At 36.6% G+C, this 25,558-nt stretch overlaps 2 protein-coding genes across 2 annotated transcripts; both read left to right on the top strand.

Moving 5' to 3' along the window:
- The first annotated feature begins 9,108 nt into the window (after positions 1-9,108).
- On the top strand, positions 9,109-10,788 carry LOC131433919 (uncharacterized). Its single transcript, XM_058600534.1, has one exon. It carries the CDS (start codon positions 9,109-9,111, stop codon positions 10,786-10,788), a length of 1,680 nt encoding a protein of 559 aa, XP_058456517.1.
- Positions 10,789-18,903: 8,115 nt separating this feature from the next.
- On the top strand, positions 18,904-20,481 carry LOC131434932 (probable phenylalanine--tRNA ligase, mitochondrial). The gene is made up of 3 exons (XM_058602225.1): positions 18,904-19,434; positions 19,489-20,229; positions 20,288-20,481. Exons 1-3 carry the CDS (start codon positions 19,006-19,008, stop codon positions 20,453-20,455), a joined length of 1,338 nt encoding a protein of 445 aa, XP_058458208.1. The 5' UTR covers positions 18,904-19,005; the 3' UTR covers positions 20,456-20,481.
- The last annotated feature ends 5,077 nt before the right edge of the window (positions 20,482-25,558 follow it).

Below are 25,558 nucleotides of genomic sequence, written 5' to 3'. Positions count from 1 at the left end.
CAACCCAAAAATAAAACAAAAATTGTATCTTTGATTTACTGATTTCGGTAAAATGGTCGATTGCTGTTAAGTGCGATTATTTACGATACCATATATCGGTGTAACATTTCGAATTGCTGAGAATTTTTAATCAACCGAATGTTTAGACAAAAGCAATTTTGGCTAAAGTATTCACTGAAAATCATTTCTACCTATTTTTTGAGAAAAAATCACTCATTGTCGAGCTCTTCAAGCTACCTAAAATTAGGTCGTTATCTACTCAAACTTTAAGTTGATAAAAATGGGTAGCGTGCTTTGTTATGGCATAACACTTTGGGAAAACTTACATTTACCCAAAATTTGAGGTCATCACTCGTTACCTTAAATTGGGGAGATACACTTTAGTTGATTTTGGATAGGTTTTGACCCAAAATTAGGTAGTGGCTGATAAGTGGTATCGACATTGTGAGTACACACTAAATTATTATTGCCGCGTTTCAGTGAAATTGTGCTGAAGTTTGCCGAGCTGGAATTCAAGCAAGTACATCCTGCAAAAACTGTTAACTGACGTTTCAGCAACTCACAACTGTTTAAATTTCACTGAAAAATCAGTAAATAATTATCTTCTTTGCTAAACATTTCAATGTTTCACTGAATTAGTTACAGCAAGTCGTTTTGCTGAAACAAAATACGAAAAATGTGTATGTGCATCGTTCAAACAGACGTATGTTTGCGAGTCAAAGAAAACAAGTTTATTCGTAAAATCGTGAAGGAAAGCTTTATTAATTTTTTTATATTAAAATAAATCTATTACCAGATACATCGCATTACTGAGACATTCAGATTGTCGAATAGATTATTAGCTACAAACTATTTGCATGCATGCCGCCCCCTGTCGAGTTCGTATCGTGCACCAATATGCCATATTACCATACGCTTGTTACTCATCAGTGAAAACCAATTTGTTTCAGAACAAAAATCAAATTTTAGCTCATATATGCATCATTTGCGGATCTTCTTTTAATGTCATCAGGGATAAACTTGGAATCATCATTCTCACACACGGAGAAGAACAAAATTCTGCGTGAAAGGTTCACCGTACCTGTCATTCTGAGGGAGTGAGTGGTAATCCAGTAAATTCCAAAACACTGTTTGAAAAAATCATTTTGTACCGCAGCAGGAGAGAACGAATGCTGAGTAGCTTGTGTGATAAAAACTAACTTTAAAGCGTTTCATTCTTTGAATGTGAAAACAAAAAGAAATTCCTAGTTAAAAATTTAATATTCGAAGTCATTTACTAGTTTACAGTCATTCGAAATCCTCACCCACAGATGTTATCTATCTGTAGTAATTGATTATTCGTTTTAGTATCCGTATTTACTTCATATTTAAGTAGTATACATATTTTTTATTTGGAGCAAATGTTGAGTCAAACTGTCATATTAGTTAAACAGAGTAAGAATGCAAAGGATTTAAAAAGTATTGTTAGTAACACATATATACAATCCCAGTTTTACTAATGTGACTTGGTTAATTTTTTTGTTGATACTTTCGCATTTAGATAAATTTACTTTTGTCGGTGTAACATAATAAAAATACATGTCATATTTTTGTATTTTTAGTGTTTCAAGAAAATAAATCATCTGTATTCATGTAAAAACAAAAAAATGTAAATGATCTAATATTTTTTTCAAATACTTGAACAAGCTTGTTTAGCCATATTTTGGAATTCTTACTTCGGTTGGTTTGATAATCTTTTCGTTAAGTTTAATAGTATTCTTGTGTCCAAATTTTCACGCTTGAGAAAAAAATGTTTAGATAAGAATCAACAAAGACTTGCAAAAATGAGCATTTGAAGCTACATTCTAGGTGGATGAATATGGATTTTTAATTCAATGTCAACTTAATTCGCACACTCAACAGAAACTTGTGTGCAATGGAAGTCAGTATCCATCTAATGTTGAAACAGCATTACAATGTAAAAACATTTTTGCGCAAAAGCAATAATTAAACCTAAATAATTCAGATAATGGGCGTAAAGATTGCATGTATGCATAATATGGTAAATCCGTGTGTACTAGAGAAAAGTATAAAATGTGATTAGTATTGATATATTTTATACTGATTGTATGTGGACATGCTGAATATCAAATAGTGAAACTATCCAAAAAGGCAACCTATAATAGAAACCAGACCCTATTCTCAAACCCTGAATATACAATTTGTATAAAAACAGAAGCTATATTTACAAATTCCCATGTTCTATTTAGTGAAAAACAAAAATCTTTCGATCGCCTATATCCCGTGAAACAAAAATCATTCTCACCAAGAAAACTTAAATACAACCTAATAAGACAAAATGGGTATCTACAATGGTTTAAAGTTTAAATTTTAAACTGTGCATAAATGGCGTCGTCTGAATAACTGATGCCAGTCAAATCTTTCGTACTGGAGACAAAAATGCTAGTAGGTTCACTGAAGCAGTGAATAAACAATAATATATGATATAAAGGAAACGAAACAGTAAAGAAAAACAATTATGAATGTTTAGATAAAAAGCTGGACAACTGTTTAGAGTCTTAACTTACTGAAGCATAAGTACTATCTGACAATGGAAAAAATCCCAAATGTGAGATTCATTTAGCTTTACGATTAATGAAGAATGAAGCGAACTCAATTTAACACTAAATCAAACATATTTAGGTATTGAAATAATCGACTAAAACTAACAAACAACACATAAATCGAGTACAGCATAATATAAATGTTTGTAAATACAGAAATCAAACCCATAGATAAGGCCGGTAGTATTCAAAATAAATCAAAATCCTTAGAATCCAAATGACTTGAATGGAAAAATACTCACACACACTCAAACAAACAAAACTTAGCATACTGCCTCTCGTAAATGTCGGCACTACATTGAACGAGAGAATGTCGTAACAATCGGAACCACGCTGATCGCTGCAATGGGAAACTAACATCAGAGCATATAGAACAACAATGATTAGAAAAATCAATTAGCAGAGAGAATAAGAAATCATAATAATTAGTAAGACAACAACACTGAAAAGACAGAAACAGAACTTTGAACAACTAGTGTTTCAAAATAAAAGGAAACTGTATTTTTGTTTGTTTATATAACAGAAGAGAAATAAAAAGAGCTATTAATTTTTATTAACTATATGTAAATGAAAGCTTGGGAAAATAAATATGAAAGAAAGTTTGGCATTTCAATGTAATATACGTATTTGACTCGGAGAATTTTGGTTCATGTTGGGAACGCTTTTCAACAAATTAGAATCAGTACGGGAGATTATTATTAATAGTTATTAACATGTATGAATGTAAACCAGTGATCATGTATGAATGGAAACATTGCGTTTATTGAATTTGGTGAAACTCAACTACATATAATATTTGTAAGCATAAATACATAATTGGTTACAGAAAGAAATATGTTTGAGAAACTCTGTAACATATCTAAATACTGTTACCAGAGTTTTCTATGCAACGGATGAAAATTTGACTGATTTTTATTTAATATTGTAGTAATAGTTTTATTTGTTTTCTATTTATTATTAATATAAAAGTTGTATGCCGTGTAAGTATGAATTAAACTGAAATTGAGAATTTTACTTCTTTTTTAAACAATTAGCATCAAAGAGACAACGGGTATTCAAAAATGGGGGACATTGGGATTATTACCTCAATCTATATATATATATTATAAGTAGAGATCATTCTTTGTAATCGCATCACGTAAGAATTTACATGAATTTTTTGTTTGAGCAGTTTTCACCCCCACCGGCTTCGTACATTAAAAAAATTAGGAAAACTTGCTGGAAAAGTGGGCAAAATCCATAAAGTTGTTTTGTATGGACAATGGAATTTTCCATGGGAAAAGTCGCCTATGCTAGCTAGATCATCGATAGGTATTTGGCGCATAACGAGTTGGCCGTCGAAAGAAAGAATACTAGATCGTTAAAAAAATTGTTTGGCGCGCAACGAGTGGTTTTGTGTGGATATTTCACATGCCACGTGCTTAGTTGAGTTTAACTAATCAGAATATTTTTGAATGAATCAATGAAAAGATTGTGCTTTCCATGCATCTTGCTTTCGAATGATTTAGGTTACACTAAACGAACATAATAGGTGACAATTAGATCAATGTTCAATATGATTGCCATACTGGAACGAGACTGCCATTTTATATTTAAGTGAACGTACAGAACAAGTTCTGAGAAAACTTTCTCACTGCTTTAAAGGTAAGATTTTTATCGATTACCGAAAGCAAGAATCACATCTGAAAGTCGAAGTTACTAGAGAGGGATCTCTGTTCAGTGCTTTGGTTCAAAGGATGAGATGATAATCTGTACATTTGCTGATTTTTTTCTTAACAGAAGTATTTCACATTTTCACATTAATTTTTGGCGATACCGTTGATTGTAGGTAATTAGACACTTAGTCGTTTGACAATTCTGCTGTCCGAAAACATAAATTCGAACCAATAATTTTTGGTCGAGACGAAGTTCGACGGGTCAGCTAGTAAGCTAATATTTTTTTGTATTCCTTAAATTTTCAACACTCTTCACCCTATGATTCTGGAACCGGAAGTAGAATCTGAGTAAAATTTCGTTCCAACGTATGAGACCATAATAATAATGTGTGAAAATATGTTTAATTATCCCAGAGAAACTGTAGTGAGTTTCGTTTTTTGGATTTTTAGGGCATCGTTTCTGATATTTCATGAATCGAAAACCAGGAACAAGGATAGCCAAATCCGTTTTGCTTGACCATCAACTGCAAAGCATTGGTGTTACATCCCTTATGTGGAATTTGACCTTCTGTGTCAACGGGAGTACCTCAAAAGGCCGAGTTACATAAGGCCGAATCACAAATAGCCGAAACCTACAAAAAGCCGAAGCACAAAAGGCCGAAAACTACAAAAGCTTTCATTTTAAAAAGAGAAGGCAAACACGTGGATTACAGATTTTTCCATTGGTGGACATCGTTCCCGATTAGTGATTGGACGACTCGGACTGCGTTACATCAGCGGCTTGGCGATAGAGATGGTACTCGGAAGCAAATCGATACCTACACGGAAAATAAAATCTACCTATTATTTGAGTTCTTTTTACTTAATTTTGAGTTCTTTTGAATCTTTTCTTCCGTTCTCTCCTTCCATTGTTGTCAAAATACAAAGAGCAAAACCACCCAACAGCGAGAATTTCGTTCAATAAGCCAAAATTAAGTAAACCGTACCAACTTGAAATTGAGTCAATACGACTCAACTGTAGAGTAAATATAACTTACCATTGAGTAGATATAACTAATCTTTAAGTATTTTTTTCCACGTGCTTTACGGAAACTACCTAGAGCCACTTTACCAAAAAATAGGTTATTGAACGGAACCCCTAAATTGGGTGGAATGTACTTAAAATTAGGTTGTTTTGCGGTTCCGTGTAGGATATCGGAATACCGAATGTTTAGGTATTGATCACCTCCCTGCTATGGAAGTTGGTTCCTAAAACCAACGTATTTTGTCTTGGTGGCGTTGTTGTCAACAGTATGTTAAGCTACGTTCATACCATTTTGATGGGCACCGGATATAGTTATAGAAATTCGATCTTATACTGAAAATCATGAAATTTTTAATCCGGAGCAGAGAAATCAAAAGTCGAAAGTTTTTTATCGGAAACCGTTGAGTGATATTATGTTATTATTATGTTGTAAAAAAGTATTTAGTTGTAATTACATCTTTGAAATAGAAATGATATTCTATAAAATATCTCTGAAATCATCAGTCATTCCAAAAAAGGCCCTGTGCTTCGTTTGTTTGTATTTTTAATAAGTATGAGTAAATATAGAAAGAATGGAAAGAATATTAAGAAATATTTTTAGGACTTAGATATTGCAAACACACTTAAATTCTTCCATGCTACGAGAAGATCATCAATTTTCAGTCAGTTTTATTGCATATGAACAGTGCTATTGTAACAGTAGTCATTTAATTAGTGCATATATCAAAATATTTATATAAATGAGATTTTAATTTGAAACCATACTTTACAAAAACTGTTTTTTTATGCATTGAGACCTGTTACTTGAGTTATCACCGTAGCTAGGGAATAAAAGTTACATACGTTTCACAGGGATTCGTATTTTTTAAACCATTATATCGAACATTTGAACAATTGTAATTGATTTCCAACTACATTGAAATTATAATTTCAAATATATCAGACAGGGTTTCATAGTCTGTAAATTCAAAAAAATGTCCACAGGCTTTTTCTTTCTAAAGTATGATACACAAAATTGACTTGGTGACCAAAAAATAAACCGTCGCGGAAAGTTCAAAATTCTGACGACGAAAGTCTGCAGTACTATATGAGAAATCTGCTGAAAATTCAAGCAAGAGGAAACAAAATATAAAGCGTATCGTGCGCATCCGACATTACCCTGCGTCCAAAAGTTAATACAATCAAACCACACTGGTGCCAAAAGGTAATTTCGTCAAACTCAATATAAGCATAATTCTAGTCTTGTAGTCACCGGGGTGGTACCGATACAAGGTATCAAAAAGCAATAAAGTATCGATACCTGTGAATATCAATAGATACTTGCGTAGCCATTATTTCAAAATAAAATAAAATTGTAAACTTAGGTATTATTTTATGATGTACAGAAAGGTGTTTGTGTTTGTGCCCTCCTATAAACGCATATTCCTTGTCACATAGATTGCACTTTCGCGACTTTTGGTCAACGTCAAAGAATTTCCGTTCGCCACTTTGTGTTGATTTCACATTTCACTTATTTTCTCAACAATTTTCATGTCATAACCTTTATGTCGATACAAGAATACTACACTAAGGCTGTGAACCATTTCGCGGTTAATATTAACTTTTGGTTAAAATCTGACACTCGAGCGGTTAATTTGATATTGTCAAAAAATTTTTGACAGATAGATGGTTATTTCCCAACACTGAAAAAAATCTTGCTATGAAAATTCTAATATTATTTCTTTAGTTGAAATTATTTCCAGTGGAAAATAAACCCAAATAACTTTCCGTCTGTCAAATTTTGAAATGGCCGCAGTTTTAGTTAAATTTAACTACTCGACACAAAATAATCACTCAATTGTCAGATTTCAACCGAAAGTTAAAATTAATCGCCAAATGGTTCTTAGCCTAAATGCCCATTCCTATTGCTATTATTCCATCGCTATTGGGCGCACTGAAAGAGAGTGATGGTTTTCTCTCATTGCACTCTCCTGGGACGAAGCGAGATTGTCGAGAACGAATTTCAACGACGCCCTCTCAGCAGGCCGTTCTATTTTGTTGGTCGTTGAACGCTTGATGAACGACAGACTGCACGAAATATTCGTTCAGTTTGCTGGAACGATTTGCTGTTATTTTTTATTTTTCAAAAATAGTGTGAAAATAAGATGTTACCTTTATATACAAAGAAAATTTGTTGTTATTCTACGTGAAGTAGAAGTATTGTATAGATATGTAGTGTTAGTTTAAAAATATAAGTGGAAAAAACTTCGGACATTCTCCAGTAAAACTAGTCCAACGGGGCTCCAACTCCTCATATTAAAAACGGTTCAACGATGGACCTCTGTCTGCCGGGTTTGTCGAACGAAAAAAATGGCATTCGGTTCAACGGTCTGTTTCAAAATCGAAGGTCCCGTGTTGGCCTACCGTTGAACGATTGATTGGACTTTCATTGGACCAACGATCCAACGTATTGGACTAACGATGGACCACCGTTGAGCTTTTTTTTTCTATGAGGGCGGCTAGTCACCATCATACCATTCTATGCGTGAGCTTGGCGCTTCGTCGAAGCCGAAGAAATAAAAAAATTTCCATTGGGAACGGGTATATAGCGTGATGCCTTTCACGCAGCCCACCTAGGTTTCTCAACTCCTCACATAGGGCTAGAAAGTTTTTCTGGCCCGAGGAGGCGAATGACCTTAAGGTTAAATCCTCTATAATTAAAATAAAAAACATGTTCCGTCGTTATGGTAATTGATTTCAATCTGTTGCGATACTTTAAGCACAGACTAACAGACATGACAGTATGAGTAAATTCTTATAAAAAATAATTTTTCGTGATGCACTAGCTCCACCTATATTGTACTGCGCGAACTATTTACTATCTGTACACCCCTTGTGTTATGTAAAAGTTTTTTTACTATTTGGTTTCCCCTCGTTTGTCAACACCGATCAGCTGCTTGCAGGGATGCCTGATTTCATCAAAATATATGAAAATGAATCGTCACAATAAATTATTGGATTACGTTGATAATATATTTAACTTTTTCGCGATATTGGAAGGTAACCATTTATTTGACTCAACGTTGTTCATCTAGACTATTTTTATTGTGTTGGTAGTTTTCACCCGAAATTAAGTGGCGGCAGACCAGAAGCAAGTAAATAATGTAACAAAACGGGTTCGATTTTGTCTTGCGTTGGAGGATGAGAAATAGGCACAATTATGTAAATAGTTTTGGCAATATGTATTAAATCTGTATCCTGCATGAAATTCGCATGGACGTATACAAATCAATACATTACAGGTAATTCTGTATGAATGGCCACTCTGTTGGTAAATGAAAAAAATAAACACAGTCTAGATGACAGACAGGATGTTTTTGATAGGGTAGCGTGGCGCCATCATGACACATGTGAGTACTGTCCCAAATAAAGGAATATTCGAAATGACCGTTAAAATGATTGAAGAATCTAATTTGAGTGTCCTGTCTGTTAGTCTGTGCTTTAAGTATCGAGACCAATAGTATCTGTTATATATACTGCATTAGAAATGATACTGGCAACAGGGCCATGAGGAGTACGGAAAAGAAGAAGAATAAATAAATTGAAACCAAATGGTTGAACGTGTTTTCTGGTAAAAAGAAATCAAATGAATTACAAACGTTAACGGGTTATAACATTTGGCGACGATGGTAAATCCATGCTGATTAAATTCGGATGCTGATTAAATTCGAGTAAGAATAAACGGAAACAGCAGTTTAAAACTGTACGGGAATTCGTGAACAGCAGTTTGAATAGTAGCTACTACTCAGAAAAAAGTGCGCGAAAAAAACAGTTTCATCGGATAAGTATGGAAAATCAAAGCGGTCCCAGCTTTCAAAAGTTTGACCCGACGGATACCTCTACCGTGTCAAGTCGATGGAAAAAGTGGAAGCGAGGCTTCAATATCTTTCTGGAAGTAAACAATGTGGTAAACACAGCTCGAAAGCGCTCCTATCTGTTGCACTATGCTGGTAGTGATGTACAAGATATATTTTTCAATTTGCGAGGAGAGGCTGAGGTGGCAATTCCAGAGGGTTCGGATATTTACCAACAGTCGGTCAAACTACTCGACGAATACTTTCTCCCACTCAAATGCTTACCGAGAGAACGTCACATATTCCGGAATCTTGAACAAGGCCCAGAGGAAACAATCGAAAAATTTGTCCTGCGACTACGGGAGCAAGGCAGTGTCTGTGAGTATGGCGATTGGCTTGAGGAGAACATAAAGGAGCAAATTTTTGAAAAAGGGTACTCAGATGAACTACGAGCAAAGATTCTAACCAAGGGAAATATGACATTAGCACAAACGGTGGAGGAGGGTCGTTCTCTGGAAACGATTGCGAAGCACCGTAAGAATCTGCAGCGAACGGAAGAAATCAAGCGCATTACGAAGTCTAACGGGGAATGTTACAGATGTGGTCATACTGGGCATTACGCTAACGATGATGATTGTCCAGCACGGGACAAAAAGTGTGAGAAATGTCACTTAATCGGACACTTCAAACGATGTTGCAAAACAAAAGACATTGAAGCACGAAAAAAATTGGACGGGAAAATCCAGCTGCGTCAAAAGCATAAACTAAGACAAGTAACTACAAATGATTCTGATAGTGACGAAAGCGAGCGAAATAATTACGAAACAGATGATGAGAGTATCCATTATGTGTTCGCGATTAATCTAACTAACAGTGAGAAGGCAACGTGCAAAGTGGGTGGCGTGCAACTCGATTGGATAATCGACTCCGGTGCGAGCGCTAATGTGATAAGTGCTGATGTCTGGGAGTTTTTAAAAAGTAGAAAAGTCCAAATAGATTTTCAGACAAATACGGTTTCCAAGAAATTATTCACTTACGGCGGCCACAAACTTTCGATCAAGGGAATGTTCATCGCAGATATATCGACTAAGAAATCTTCTATAAGTGATAAGGTGTACGTTGTGAAGGAGTCAGGAGCTAATCTTCTTAGAAAACGAGCGGCTGTTGAGCTTGGAATTCTGAAAATAGACACGTCCGTTTGTGCTGTAGAATTAAACGACGAGAGAATCGGAAAAGTTAAAGGTGTCATAGTGAACATTCAACTGGATCCTACTGTAAAACCCATTCAACACACTCAGAGTCGTGTTCCGATTCCATTGCAACCGAAAGTGGAAAGGGAACTTGCGAAATTGTTAAAACAGGATATTATTGAGCCCGCTCCTCGAGATTCCCCATGGATATCACGATTAGTTGTTCGACCAAAGGTGGGTAATACCGATGAGATACGCATCTGCGTTGATATGCGGGACGCCAACAAAGCAATCATTCCACAACACCATCCTTTACCAACCTTCGACGACATTATTCCACATTTGCACAACTGCAAATATTTTTCTAAGATAGATCTTATCAAGGCATTTCATCAAATCGAGCTCCCGAGCAATCAAGACCGATTACGACTTTTGCTACACACAATGGTTACATTCGATATAAACGCCTTACATTTGGAATGAGTTGTGCGTCAGAAGTTTTTCAAAACATCATAGAACGTGTACTAGCAGGAATTAAAGATGTAAAAGTGTTTATCGACGATATGCTTGTGTTTGGACGCAATAAGGTTGAACACTATCGTACACTGCGAGCCGTCATTGACCGTCTGAAAGAGTATGACATAACAATTAACGAGAAGAAGTGTGAGATTGGGCACAAAGAATGGAATCAGTCCGGCTGAAGAGAAGGTGGATGCCATTCGGCGATGTCGTAACCCTGAAACGGTAGAAGAATTGAGAAGCTTCCTGGGGCTTATTAATTATCTTGGGAAATTCATACCGAATTTGTCGACGTTAACTGCACCACTTAGAGAACTGTTACACAAAGATGTTCGATTCAAATGGGAACGAAAGCACATGGCTGCCTTCGAAGAGGCAAAGAAAGTACTAGTAGATCCTAAAAACCTTGGATACTACTCACCCTACGATGAGACAATACTTATAGCAGATGCCAGTCCGGTAGGGATCGGAGCGGTGCTGTTGCAGGAGAAAGATGGCAAAAAGAGGGCGATTTGCTACGTGAGTAAAGGGTTATCGACAGCCGAACGAGCGTACGCACAGAATGAAAGAGAGGCGCTAGCGCTTGTTTGGGCAACATAACGACTGGAACCATATTTGAGAGGCTTAGAATTCAAGTTGGTTACCGATCATGAGCCACTTAAGGTAATGTTTGGCTCTCAACGAAAGCAGTGCCCGAGAATTGAGCGCTGGGTATTGCGGCTCCAGTCATTCAGGTACAAAATAGTTCATGTATCGGGAAAAGCTAATATCGCTGATCCGTTATCACGACTGCCGAGATTCGAAGAGTGCTCCACTTACGATCAAAATGGAGAATCAATGTTGCTTACTGTTTTGGAATCAGCTACACCATCTGCCTTGCGTATTGAAGAGATCGTTGAAGCTACAGTGCAAGATAGTGAGTTAGCCGCAGTCAAAGAGGCGTTGAATACTGGTCGATGGATGGACAAACTGAAACATTTTTTGCCGTTTCGAGAAGAGTTGAGTACAGTGAACGAAATTGTTATGAGGAACGATCGGATAGTAGCACCGATTAATCTTCGTAAACGAATAATGAAATTGGCTCACATCGGTCATCCAGGAATCGAGAGAACGAAGCAACGCATCCGGAGCAAGGTTTGGTGGCCAAACGTTGACAGAGAAGTAGAGAAGACAGTGAAATCGTGTCTGGAATGCCAGTTGGTCAGCAATTCAGTACGTCCTGAACCTTTGTGTGTTAGGACCACTTCCATCAGGTGATTCCATTTTAGTAGTGATTGACCTTTACAACCGTTACCGTATTACCGAAGTTTTAAGGTCAATTAAAACCGAGGACATCATTGAAAGACTGGATAAAGTGTTCATGACAATGGGACTACCTGTCGAATTAGTCTCGGACAACGCACGGAACTTTGCAAGTAGGAAAATGAATGAATTTTGTGCCACCTTTGGAATTGAATGTCGTCATACTACTCCGTACTGGCCACAAAGTAACGGAGAAGTTGAGCGTCAAAATCGTTCCATATTGAAAACGCTGAAAATAGCTGAGTTGAACGGGACTGACTGGAGGAAGGACTTGCAAGAGGCCAACTACGATTATTCGATATTGCGTCATCCGGCAACGGGTTGCTCACCAGCTGAACTGATTTTCGGCAAAAAACTACGGGATTGGATTCCTGATTTAGCGGCAAACAACACTGAAGTAAGTGGCATACGTGATCATGACAAAATATATAAGCAATCTGCGAAATCATACTACGATACTAAAAACAATGCACAACATTCGGATCTACAAATTCAGGATCGAGTTTTGATGAGGAACTTGGTACCGCAGAATAAACTATCATCGGCATTCATTCCCGAGTCAGCAGTAGTGGTGAACAAGCAGGGAAATAGGGTAACAGTACAGATGGATGATGTGCGCAGATACCGTAGAAACTCTGCGCATCTGAAGAAACTAGTCGAAAACCAGGAGGATGATACCATTAATCGAGAGATACCAAACGAGCCTATCTGCAACGACTGGGATACACCAAATTCTACATTGACAGCAAACGGTAGTAAATTGGTCACTGAAAACTGCAAGGGAACTAACGACGTAGGGATTGGACGTCCAAAACGAGAAATAAAACGACCATTGCGATTTGAGGACTTCGAGCTAGAAGCATGAAGGAGTGTAACAATCAATTAAATCGAAGAAAGAGAAATGTGTTATATATACTGAATTAGAAATGATACTGGCAACAGGGCCATGAGGAGTACGGAAAAGAAGAAGAATAAATAAATTGAAACCAAATGGTTGAACGTGTTTTCTGGTAAAAAGAAATCAAATGAATTACAAACGTTAACGGGTTATAACAGTATCGATACTAACTGTATCGCTCTGATGTGATATCGATACCAAAAATACCCAATTCTTGAAAAAAAATATCGATACCTCAAAGTATCGACTCGGTATCGGACATACCTACTTGGCGTTATCTTGTCCTCGCATGACAGAATAAAAGGACATAAATAAAAAATGCGGCCTTCGCCGCCTTGCGACCTTCTTATTGGGGGCCAAGGGATAGCCCCTAGCTTTGGGCAGACCGGGCAAACAGGTGTCTTGCAGGTTCATGAGCGGCCATTTCGATTATAAAAAGCGATTAGTGCAAAACATTTCAGCAAACTGTAGTGTATTTATTAAACAAGCTATTTTTTAGTGGATTTAATTAAATGAAATGAAGATACGATGATTGGAACACGAATAAAACTGCTAGATCTCAAAATTTATTTTTTTCAATGAGACTATTTTACAGGTCATAACAATGACTAGTGCATTCGGAAAGTCAGCTTTTAATAAGCTTTAGAACCACTATTTTATGAACAAGATTCCATATTGAACAAAGACAGCAAAATATCCACACGGCTTCAACTATATCGTTAATACTTCTCAAACTCATAATCACCCTGATAATTAGAGGTGGACAACATCTAGAATCTAATATGCAACGGCTAGAAAGTCAAAATGGTATAAAACTGTGCAAAGAGGCTAAAATTTTATATCATAACTAAAATAAATCCAAAATATATTTGTAAGGGCCTGTTCAGAAGTGTTCTAGTTCTAGATGCACAATTTATGCAAGTTTTAAAATTTAAAATGTATAATTTGAAACAAAACAAACTGGCAGCCCCAGCAGCGCTTTATCTGTGTTTCAAATATAGAAAAAATAGAACTGCAGCGTATACCAGTTTCAAATTTGACAGTAGAACTGTTCGAATAAATAAAACAAAAACGGCTTGCTGGAGATACGTTTGTTTCAGTTTCAGTTATATTATAGACCACCCATATGAATCTTGTAGCTGCTGAATTTGCTTTAAGGGCATGTTCAGGAGTGTTTTAGTTCTAGATGCATAATTTATGTCAGTTTTAAATTTTAAATCTACAAGTTATTACAAAATAAACTGGCAGCCCCAGCAACGTTTTATCCGTGTTTCAAATATAGAAAAAATAGAACGGCAGCGTACACCAGTTTTAAATTTGACAGAAGAACTGGTCGAATAAATAAAACTAAAAAGGCTTGCTGGGGATACGTTTGTTTCAGTTTCAGTTATATTATAGACCACCCATATGAATCTTGCAGCTGCTGAATTTGCTCTAATGTTGGATAGTTCATGAATAGTTCTTAGTATGCACGGCTATACCTTAAATATAATTTAATATAATTTAAATAGACCAACAACAGGTTTAGCGGTGCACGAGTAAATCGAGAGCACTTTTAGGCATTAGAAAAGTCCTACACTGCACTATACGGGGCTGGGTGTCAATCAAAATATGCAAAACTAGCCGCATAACCGTCGTAATTTTGAACGCTTATAACTCAGTCATTTGTTGAAGGGTTTATGAAATTTATCTACCAATCGATTTGGAAACATTTAATCTTAACATGAATTGCAGCAGCGCCAATGAAGCAATGTGATATAAACAGGTGGGGTGAACCACATGGCTTGCTTGCGTAGGTAACCAAAAGAGTTGTGTTTGCCCCACCTGTTTCTACTACATTGATATTGAGGATCTCGGAGGCTCTCGTGTAAGATTTCCTAAAACAGGTGTTTTCGAAAACATTTTCTATTAGATACCAATAAGGGCGTTCTAGAAAAAAGCTTTCCAGGGGCCCGTCTGAAAAAAAGTCAAACCAATTTCTTACAATGTTACTAAAACGCCATTAAAGCTCATTCCAAAGTAATTTTCTAAAAAAAAACTTTGGGGCCCCTCAGAATCGAGGCCCTTGTACGACACATCGCCACCCGCACAGTGTTTTGGCTACCTGGGCAGCCATGGTCACCAGGCGGCTAACAAAACTGTTTCAGTGACGGCAGTCAAATCAAATTTGGCAAAACATGGTCGTCTGTATCTTAGTTAGCCGAGCGTTTTCATCTTTTCACCTTCGCTGAAAATATCAATGAATTCCATCGGTATGACAAACGGCTGGTAGCCACGTCTACCTCAGAAATCCTGGTGGATACTATTGTATCGTTTAAGTTGTATGTCTGGTAACGGTAACGGTAACGGCATAGTGTTTTGGCTACCTGGGCAGCCATGGTCACCAGGCGGCTACCAAAACTGTTTCAGTGACGGCAGTCAAATCAAATTTGGCAAAACATGGTCGTCTGTATCTTAGTTACCCGAGCGTTTTCATCTTTTCACCTTCGCTGAAAATATCAATGAATTCCATCGGTATGACAAACGGCTGGTAGCCACGTCTACCTCAGAAATCCTGGTGGATACTATTGTATCGTTTAAGTTGTATGTCTGGTAACGGTGAGGCAGCCGGACACCAAAATTGCTGCCAGCCATATTGTGCCCGCTGGCATCCGTTAGTCACCCGCCTAGCCAATAAGGGCAGTTGCGGCACTGCTTATGTTTTCACGAGCCAATCACAGCACGCGTTCGACTGTTTTGACTGTTGCTTTCCACCTTGAATTTTATTCAGTAGCAGCTCTGCTTCGTTCGGTGTAGGGAGGCTATGCGTCATGCATTAAAATATACCGCACCGTTCTGGACAACATAAATTTTTACACGTAACTCAATTTATAAATAGATGCAGTGGTGTACTTAGTGAAATTTACGCCCGGAGCAAAATAAGATTTGTCGTTCCCGTCGTTAGTTTAGTGAAAAAAGGTGCAGTTCTATTTCTGAAAGGAACGATTTGGCAAGCAAAATAAGCTCACTTAGGACTACGTACGTACTCTGGAATTATGTCTCGAACAGGCGGGTTTGCATTGGTGTAGCGGTGGCGTGCACGTGGTATAAATTTAGACTGGTGGCGAGAAACGTCGTTTTTGGTTGTATTGGTGATTTTCCCACGAAATGAGATATGGCACCCATGAGATCCATGCTTGTAAACGTCGGATCAAAATACGGATCGGAATCTTATTGCTGATTTACTGTGAGGTGTTTCCGGGTATTTAGTTCAAATTTATTAGTTATGAAGTTATGAAATATTGTGATAAATGTAAAATAAAACTTTGTGTTCGGTAATTGCAAATGGACGTGATTCGACGCCTGACCCTACGACGGCTTCCTCGTATCTTCTTGTTTTTCAAAGAAAACGACAACGCACACAAACAATCTCTGAATTTCACTATTACAATCAGAAATAAATTACTTCGACCAACAAAAATGGAAATGTGGAAATGTAAAAATTCACATACGTAGTGTCGCTGCACGCAATGTTGCACATATTCTTCGTGTAACTAATTCATTCATCCATCTTCGGTGCGCACATCCTTATATTACTCACACCCGTCTCGAACAACGTTGAACTATACACTGCACGAAAGAGAGAAGGGTGAAAATTAATAAGCAATAATCGTAGAGAACCCGAATCTACTAATACATTATTTGCTGCTGGTATACACCGTGCATATTCGTGTTATACATTCGTTTGTCATTCGTTCATTTACTTTGCTCTTCGAATTGGTTCGAATAGCGTCACCGCGATGATCGTTGGATTCCATCCTTCGCGAAGCATTCTTCATCTAATAAATTCATCATATCCCGTGGGGTAGCAGTAATGGGGGAGTGCTGGGAAATGGTTCATCTCACACATAAGAATATGGTACTAATACAGAGAAAATCGATGATTGCTGCATGAATATTCATTCCACATTCGCGTTAAGTCATTCGGGGGTATGTTCAATGCGAATAACAACTGCAAGGAATAGATCTTCATGCGAGCAACGAAGCAGCGTCGGCTTCGTTCGCACCCGAATATACGGACAAGTCCGAATATCAGAGCGATTATCGAACAAAGGCGAAGGGAAGCGAACGATGATCATTGGTGTTCGCAGCATTTTTGATATTTGAGCAACATTGGCATCATAACACCCGACCTGGAAGGATTCTTAGTGTCAGTAGGATCAAGATAAACTCAAGATTACGAAGTCCCATATAAATAAAAAAAAACTTGTTCAGTAATCGTGAACCCGAGAACTCTGTAATAATATACTTTTATTCGCCCCTTGTTAAAAAGCGTCGCAAAAATACCATGGTTACGCTACAATACCGAAAGAAAATAAACAAAAGTTTACAAGTTTTGCGTAAAAGATATTTTGATCTGCTTGCTTCTGAAGTGAAATAAACTGTCTTACACTAATTAAATATTAGGCTAGATGAATATAATAAATTAATTTTAAATTCGAATACAAAGAACCTCGAAACTGCTGCGAGATTGTTCGATATCATGCATATTTGAATATGATTTGTTACTAATATGAAAACAAACATCATCATAGTTACGGCTCATAGAGCGACTGGACGTTTATTGTTTCGATTCAACTAATCATTGAACTGCGACTTACGGTGAATCGAGTTCATCGAGGGGTCCTATATGAATGATACATGCAAAATCATTGACTATTTCATCTTGAGTTTATCTTTACCAGAAAGTGATATCTATGAAAGACCAATCTGCAATGAATTTTTCAGTTGCTGTCGTCAGAAAACTCTAGCCAGCTGGCAGAATACATGGAATAGTGTAACTCTGGGACGATGATTACAATCAATAATTTCACAGGTATCGACGAAAGCTTGGTTCCGGGGGTGAGCCGAGACTTGGTTCCGGGGGTGAGCCGAGACGTCTTGGCAACTCGAAATCTTCCTTATATAATTCTCATCTACAACTTGAAAACTATTAATGCTCAAATTTAGTGCTCTCCCTATTTATTTCTCGTCTACAGCTCTATCGTACTCTTCTGTCTTGAACTGACTGAGCTGCTGAAAACTACCCAAAAACGCCACATCAGCGTCAGAGCACACCAACAACGCATCCCAGCTAAGGATAATGTTTCAAACTTAGAAAATTTCGCAGAATTCGGTATTTGTTTACCGAATTTTCAACAGCTGAACGTTCGGTAATATAATTGATTACCGATCGTTCGGTAATTGCTGAACTGTCAAACAACTACCGTAAACAGTTAACCAAATAAATCTAACTGATTGTTCGGTAATATTTTGTTTGTTTGTTTTCGTTTGGTTAAAATTCTTGATTTTCGGAATTTAAAAAAACAAAACAAATTCACAAAAACGAATGAAGTAAATTCCAACCTGTTGTGGCTATTGTTTTATTCTACGAAAAAAGGGTCAAATGTTCCGGCTGACCGGAATTATGAGCGCCTTCCAAAACACTGCACAAGTGATGCAAAATTTTTTTTCTGCATGTAAGTGAACAAAAAGCTTTTAGTGGTTCAAATGTTTTAAAAATTTTAGCACCTGTACCTCAATCCATTCGATGAACTCTTCAAGATGTTTTTCGTTTGTTTAATATAAAGACACTTACTGAAAATTTTAATAACTGTTTGACAGTTAGTTTTACGACAATCAGTTTTGACGAGAAAAAAAACAAAAAGGTCGCGATAATATCATAAGTCTGTAAATTTTGACAAAACTCGATTTTCAAAAGTCTGCAAAAGTCTGCACATCAACAAATGTCTGCAGCACTGTGTACGAAATCTGCAAATTTACAGACAAATCTGGAGATCTGGCATCTCTGGGTATCAGGTTTAAAATACTACATATTTTTTCTCAGTGTGTATATAATTTTGACGTTTATGTTTTCGCAATAATTTAGTTATGAAACTTGTTATTTCTATCTTCAAAAGCACTCATAGTATTCGCACAGTTATTAATGCAAGTTTGCTATTATGTTCTCCATAAAAATATTACAACTTCGGTCAACGAGAAAACTACCCGCTTTGTATCACAGATCCCTCAGTAACCAGGCAAAAATAAGCGAAAAAACTGTAGATCTCTACCAGCAGCAGTATGCTCGTGATTCCTGGACAAATATCACTCCGAAGATCTTGTCTCACCTGGATCGGAATCTACATTTGCAGTCAAACCATCCACTTGCCATTATCCGCAAAAAAATTGTAAAATATTTTTACGGAGCATATCTTAATCCCAGAGGAAATCCTTTATTTAGTGTTTACGAGAATCTTAGTCCAGTTGTTTCTGTTGAACAAAATTTCGATAATCTGCTAATACCAAAAGATCACCCGAGTAGAACAAAAAGTGATTGTTATTACATTAATAAGGATTATCTTTTAAGAGCTCATACGACAGCACACCAGGTCAGTTCTCATCGTATTGATAACGAAACAAACTAACTTTTTTTAAGATTCAAGGTCGAACTTATCCAAGCTGGCTTAGACAATTTTCTGGTGGTTGGAGATGTATACCGAAGGGATGAAATTGACGCGACCCATTACCCGGTGTTCCATCAAATGGATGGTGTTAGGATAATTCATCAAGATAAATTGTTCGAGAAAACACCAGAATTGAAGGTATTTGAGCGATACTACAAGACCTATCTAACCAATGATACTAGTACAATATCGGACTGCATCGATCAGCATAAGCAACCCTGCCACACGTTAGAATCTGTAAAACTTTGCGAACATGAGATGAAACGGGTACTCGTTGGAATGGTAAAACACTTGTTTGGAGAAAAAGTTGAATATCGATGGGTCGAGACGTATTTTCCTTTCACTCAACCATCCTGGGAGTTGGAAATATTTTTCAACGGAAGGTGGTTGGAAATTCTTGGTTGTGGAATAAGTCGAAACGAAATTCTTGATAAAGCTGGGGTAGACAATTCAATTGCGTACGCTTTTGGAGTTGGACTCGAGCGGTTAGCAATGGTGCTTTTCGATATACCAGATATCAGATTGTTCTGGAGTACAGATAGCGGCTTTCTAAATCAATTCAAGGACGAAAGAATAGTTAAATACAAACCTATATCAGTTTACCCCCAGTGTACAAATGACATCTCTTTCTGGCTACCGGATAATTTGTCCCTTGAAACTTTCTCAGTGAACGATTTCTATGATTTAGTACGAACAATCGGAGAGGATATAGTAGAACAGGTATATACAATTTATGCTACATATAAGTTATCACGAATTAAATGGCATGTTTTCACAGGTCACCCTCATAGACAAATTCAAGCATCCAAAGACTGGCAGATCTAGTTTATGTTTCCGGATTGTTTACCGTCACATGTCGAAAACGCTTACTCAGTTAGAGGTAACCACAATTCACTCAAAAATAGGAGATGAGATGGTCAAAGAATTTAATGTGAGCATTCGGTAGGAAAATGTATTCCCATATAACCAAAATACCGATTAGATTTGTGCTACATTAATGTGATATATCACATCCGGGTAGATTAATCAGACTATGTTTAAATAGACACCCTAGCACGTTTTTATCCGGTATGTTTTTAACAAATCCATTGAATTTTACTCGGTATTTTCATTTTGCACATTGGTATGTCATGTGTTCCAAAAGAAGCGGAACAACTGCATTAGCAATTCTAATACTATTGAAATTACACAAATCTTTAATGAGGATTTAAGAGATAATTGAAAAAGAGAGGAGGAGAATGAATTAGTTTGTTCTATGACAAGAGGTCCCTGCAAATGAGAACCAGATACATTTAAAATTTGACGCTTTTTTTTTTTTTTTTTTTTTAAATAACTATTTATTGGAATATGAGTTAAAATTAAATTATTAAGATTTAAATTGGGTGTTCAGCCACAAGTGGTGACTTTTCAGCCCTGTTATATATATATGATTTGGTTATTACCATGAAGACATCATTTGCTTCCGCAATTCTGAGATTTTTGTGTAGGGAAAATTCTAAACCTACTTGTATTGTGTAATGGGGAAAAGGAACTTATATACTAACTTACTAACTAATACAGAGAGCGAATCGATTCAATTGAAGATTGCATCGATTTTTGTCGGAATTTGCTTATAATATTATGTGACATTACATCTAATGGTTCTATATTTGTGAGTCTGTGTAACTCATTTGTACTAAACCAGGGAGGACGCTTCAGAATCATTTTCAGAATTTTATTCTGAATCCTTTGAAGCGTTTTCTTCCTGGTGGAACAACAACTTGACCAAATTGGTACCGCATAAAGCATGGCTGGTCTGAAAATTTGTTTATAAATTAACAGTTTGTTTTTTAGACAGAGCTTAGAATTTCTGTTTATAAGAGGATATAAACATTTAATATATTTATTACACTTTGCCTGGATTCCTTCAATGTGATCCTTGAAAGTGAGTTTTTTGTCATACGTTAAACCTAAGTATTTAGCTTGATCAGACCATGTCAATTCCAAGTCATTCAATTTGAGAATGTGATTATTGTTTGGTTTAAGAAAAGAAGCTCTTGGCTTGTGAGGAAAGATAATTAATTGCGTTTTTGCTGCATTTGGTTTAATTTTCCATTTTGACAGATAATCACTGAAAATATTTAAACTTCTTTGTAGGCGACTGCAGATCACTCTTAGATTTCTACCTGTGGCTAACAGACTCGTGTCGTCACAGAATAGCGATTTCTGACAACCAACGGGTAGATTTGGAAGATCAGAAGTGAAAATATTATACAAGATTGGAGCTACACTCGAACCCTGCGGAACACCGGCTCGTACGGGTAGCAATTCAGATTTACAATTCTGATAGCTAACCTGAAGATAAAATTTGACGCTTAACTCTTCGAATTACTCAATCAAGCCAAATCAGCACAAGTACAAACTTTCGGATAATATTGGAACTTAGGAACTTGCTGGCCCTTATTACCGGTGTCACTACACGGTGAATACCAAGTGAAGTGACTGTGACCCTTATTATGGGTATCACTTCACGGTGGAAATCAAAAGAAGTTAATTTAGGTCCTTATTACTGAAGTCGCTTCAGAGACAAAAGTAATTACTTGGATTAACTTGATGTCATTATGAACATCACGCCACCAAAATTTTGTTGAAAAAATTAGTTTTTTCCACCACAGCGATTACTTCACTATGCGTGATACTGGTAATAGGTAAAATCAAGTGAAGTGACGTGTAAGTGAAGATAATGTGAAAGTGGAAGTGAGAACGGTAATAAGGGCCGCTATAATAGCTATGTCATAATCGAAAGAGAAAGTAAACTAAACGAAGGTCACATTTGCAGATATATCATTTTGTCGTGATACGAACGAATTGAATGTGACCAACCGATTAGTTTTCAAACTGTACGAGTTTTGACGTGGACTCCACTAAGTGCAACATACTCGCAAGAAAGTATATAGCTTATGATTCGTTCGGAAAATTTTGATCTGAGTATCTTGGTAATACGATATCTTTGCATCAAGATCCGAGCAATGAACATTACATTTTGTAACTTTCAAAAGAGCCTCGTACGATCTGCCCTGTTGAATTGTGCTTCTTATTTTCGGTTGCTAAAATTCTCCACCTCAGCTGATGTTCAGAAACCACTATGGATATTTTATATTCAATTCAAATTGTTCGATGATATGAAATCCCTCCCATTAATTGGTGGGCTTGACGGTATTGCAAACATCATCACTTACAATCAATTAGTGTTACAATTTGATAAAGATACGCGTTACAGCTTTTAGTTCCACAATTGAATTAAATGAATAAGATCCCTGGGCTTTGGATGATGAGCTACAGGGCGCGTACCCTCGCTTGGCGGATGGGGGTGAGAGTCAATTTACACTTCGCGTATTGACAAAGTCGGACCATACCGAGATCGATCGTTCGCTTATAAATGTAAAAGATGAAAATTATTATGTTGTCTGGATCGATCACGGAGTGGACAGGACTAATAATGCTTGAAATTGACAATAGGTCATTAGGTGATTTCGAACATTCTTATGCCTGGAATTGGTCATCAATTTGAATTATTTTGATCCAGTTGGGATGAATATTAATATATCATATTCTTCCTGAACTTGATGAATTGATTTCTAAAAGAAGGACTATTGTTATCAGGAATAGGAGTAAATTGATTTCTTATGAACCGTTTAGGAACTTTCAAACCTTTCCGATCCGGCTCGGTATCGGTAATGTTTACAAATTGCAATGACGGCAAAACTGATTAATCAGGTGTAAATACACTCTCAAATCGGGAAAGGTTTGAATGTACTTAGATTTCTCCAACTTGGACACAGATGTCACCTTCTAACTAAGAGTGTGAGATGTGTGTTTCTGGAAGAGAACGGTTCACGTGGACCATTTCATCCAATCACACCTAGTATTTCTTCACGAAATACATGTAGTTCTTGTTTCCCGGATGCGTGCTCAACACTAGAAGGCCCAAAACTTAGTTTAGACCTAAATTGCTCCAAAGCAGTCAAAATGATTGAAAGAGAGAAAGTCAATAATATAAACTGTGACATAATAAATAAAATGTAGTGCAGTGAGCCTAAGTGCATATATCGTTAAATAAAGAATTAAAAAAAAGATCACAGAATTTCAAGCAATTCTTCTATTGTTTACATATTGTGACTTTCCTGGGCAATCTAGTGTTAAATGCGCATCCTTACATTATATAATTTAACAAGCTTACTAACACCTGATTTTATTTTATTTTTATCACGAGAAACTATCAAAATAAAAGATAGACAAAAACGATATGGAGCGGAAAAATCCTAGGATGCCACAGGAATACTAAAAGTAAATTGAAAACAAATCAAGAGCCCCAGTAAAACGACGAAAAATTGGTATTTTCATGTAATAACTCATTTGATGACAAATTAACTTTTGGTAAGTCACAATATTTCTATTTTTATTATTATCATTATTATTGTTGTTGTTGTTGTATTACTATAAATATTATTGTTATTATTATTGTTGTGATTGTCACTTTTATTGTTTCTTATTGATATTATTATTGTTATAGTAATTATTATTATTTCTTTATTCTTGATAAATTATCACATTGAAATATTAACAGGTTTCTCCGGCATAGTCAAAAAAGCGATGCAATGGGGAAAAGGAAATGTAACGTAACTTCGACAAAGATAGAAACAATCAGAGCAGATTAGAATGGATAATGTTAGTAGACCAAACATATCTACATCTATTTAGGAATTTTAAAGTAATAATCGTTTGTACCGCTTCAGACATAAAAGACTATATAGGAAAGCAGGGCCAGGACCGAAGCGGATACAAAGGGAAATTTTCCAAAGTCTCATCGACGAGGACATTTAAGACACAGAAGCAGTTGGTAGGATGGCAAAATACCAATACGATACAGACGCACGACTCAATGATTGAATGGTTACAGGGTGAAGCACACATTTCCTGCCCAAGTGACAAACTCTCTGGTGAACTTGCAATAGAAGATATTCGTATCTTTCGTTGCAAATTATATGATAACCGTAAAGGAATCTGTCGCTTGGGTTACATGCTGGAGGGAACCTATCAATGATAGGCTGGAGGAAACCTATCAACGATCGACCATTAGAAGAGATAGAAATTAGGTAAAGGTACCCCCATTCATCTCAAATCCATTAGTCATTTCATATACGAGAATCATTAGTTATAGTGAGATCTATTATCTCTGTTTGATAGATTAATTTCAGAAGTATCATGAAATTTGGAACATTTTGCTTTGCTAAAACAGCAATATTGAACATCTTCCGAACTACTGCTATGCGTTATTGCTTCTTAGAGACTAGGCAAAGACTTCGTATTCGATTGTATCACAATTCATTTATTGAAAGTCGAGTGATTGCTAAAATAACATGGTGACTCTACTAATGAGATGACTATTGGCACACTAGTTTTAGTTAGGATCTATTAGAGTAGAAATAGTAACTAAATGTTGAAATACTTGCGTGTGGAATACATGTAGGTATGTATACATGTGTGTATGTGTGTGTGCCTGTGTGTATGTATGTATGTATATGTTTTTGTGTGTATGTACGATATACATTTTACCCAAGGCTAGGAGTCCTTGAGTTAAGGCCGAACGAGCTGCAGTTTGGCATAAAAAGACGTTGTTTCCTTTGGCATAATTTAAATTGTGTCTGTATCGTTTTTATATTCGATTTTATTTTTAAATTGCGTGATTCTTCTTGTGGACTCATCGCATATTGTTTCCGTAGTCATTAAAAACAAGTAAGTACATTGAAAACGAAACAAATTTTCTTTTATGGCCGAGAGTAGTTTGAATGTCTGAAATATATAGATGCATAACAACCGAAAATACGGATTACAGGTTTTCTTACTAGAAACCATCGCTATCGATTCGTGATTGTGCAACTCGGACTGCATTACGCTTCCGACGGTGGGTCGTTTATGTTCATCTATCAATGTGACACAGCCATATAAACGAAGCCAATGAGGCTCAGTGGCACTAAGCCGCCGTCGGAATCGGTGGCCTTCCTGTTAT

Source organism: Malaya genurostris, chromosome 3 (genome assembly GCF_030247185.1).
Source record: "Malaya genurostris strain Urasoe2022 chromosome 3, Malgen_1.1, whole genome shotgun sequence".
Taxonomy (NCBI): domain Eukaryota; kingdom Metazoa; phylum Arthropoda; class Insecta; order Diptera; family Culicidae; genus Malaya; species Malaya genurostris.
Note: the sequence above shows the minus strand (reverse complement) of the source record. Positions and strands in the feature narration are given on the sequence as shown.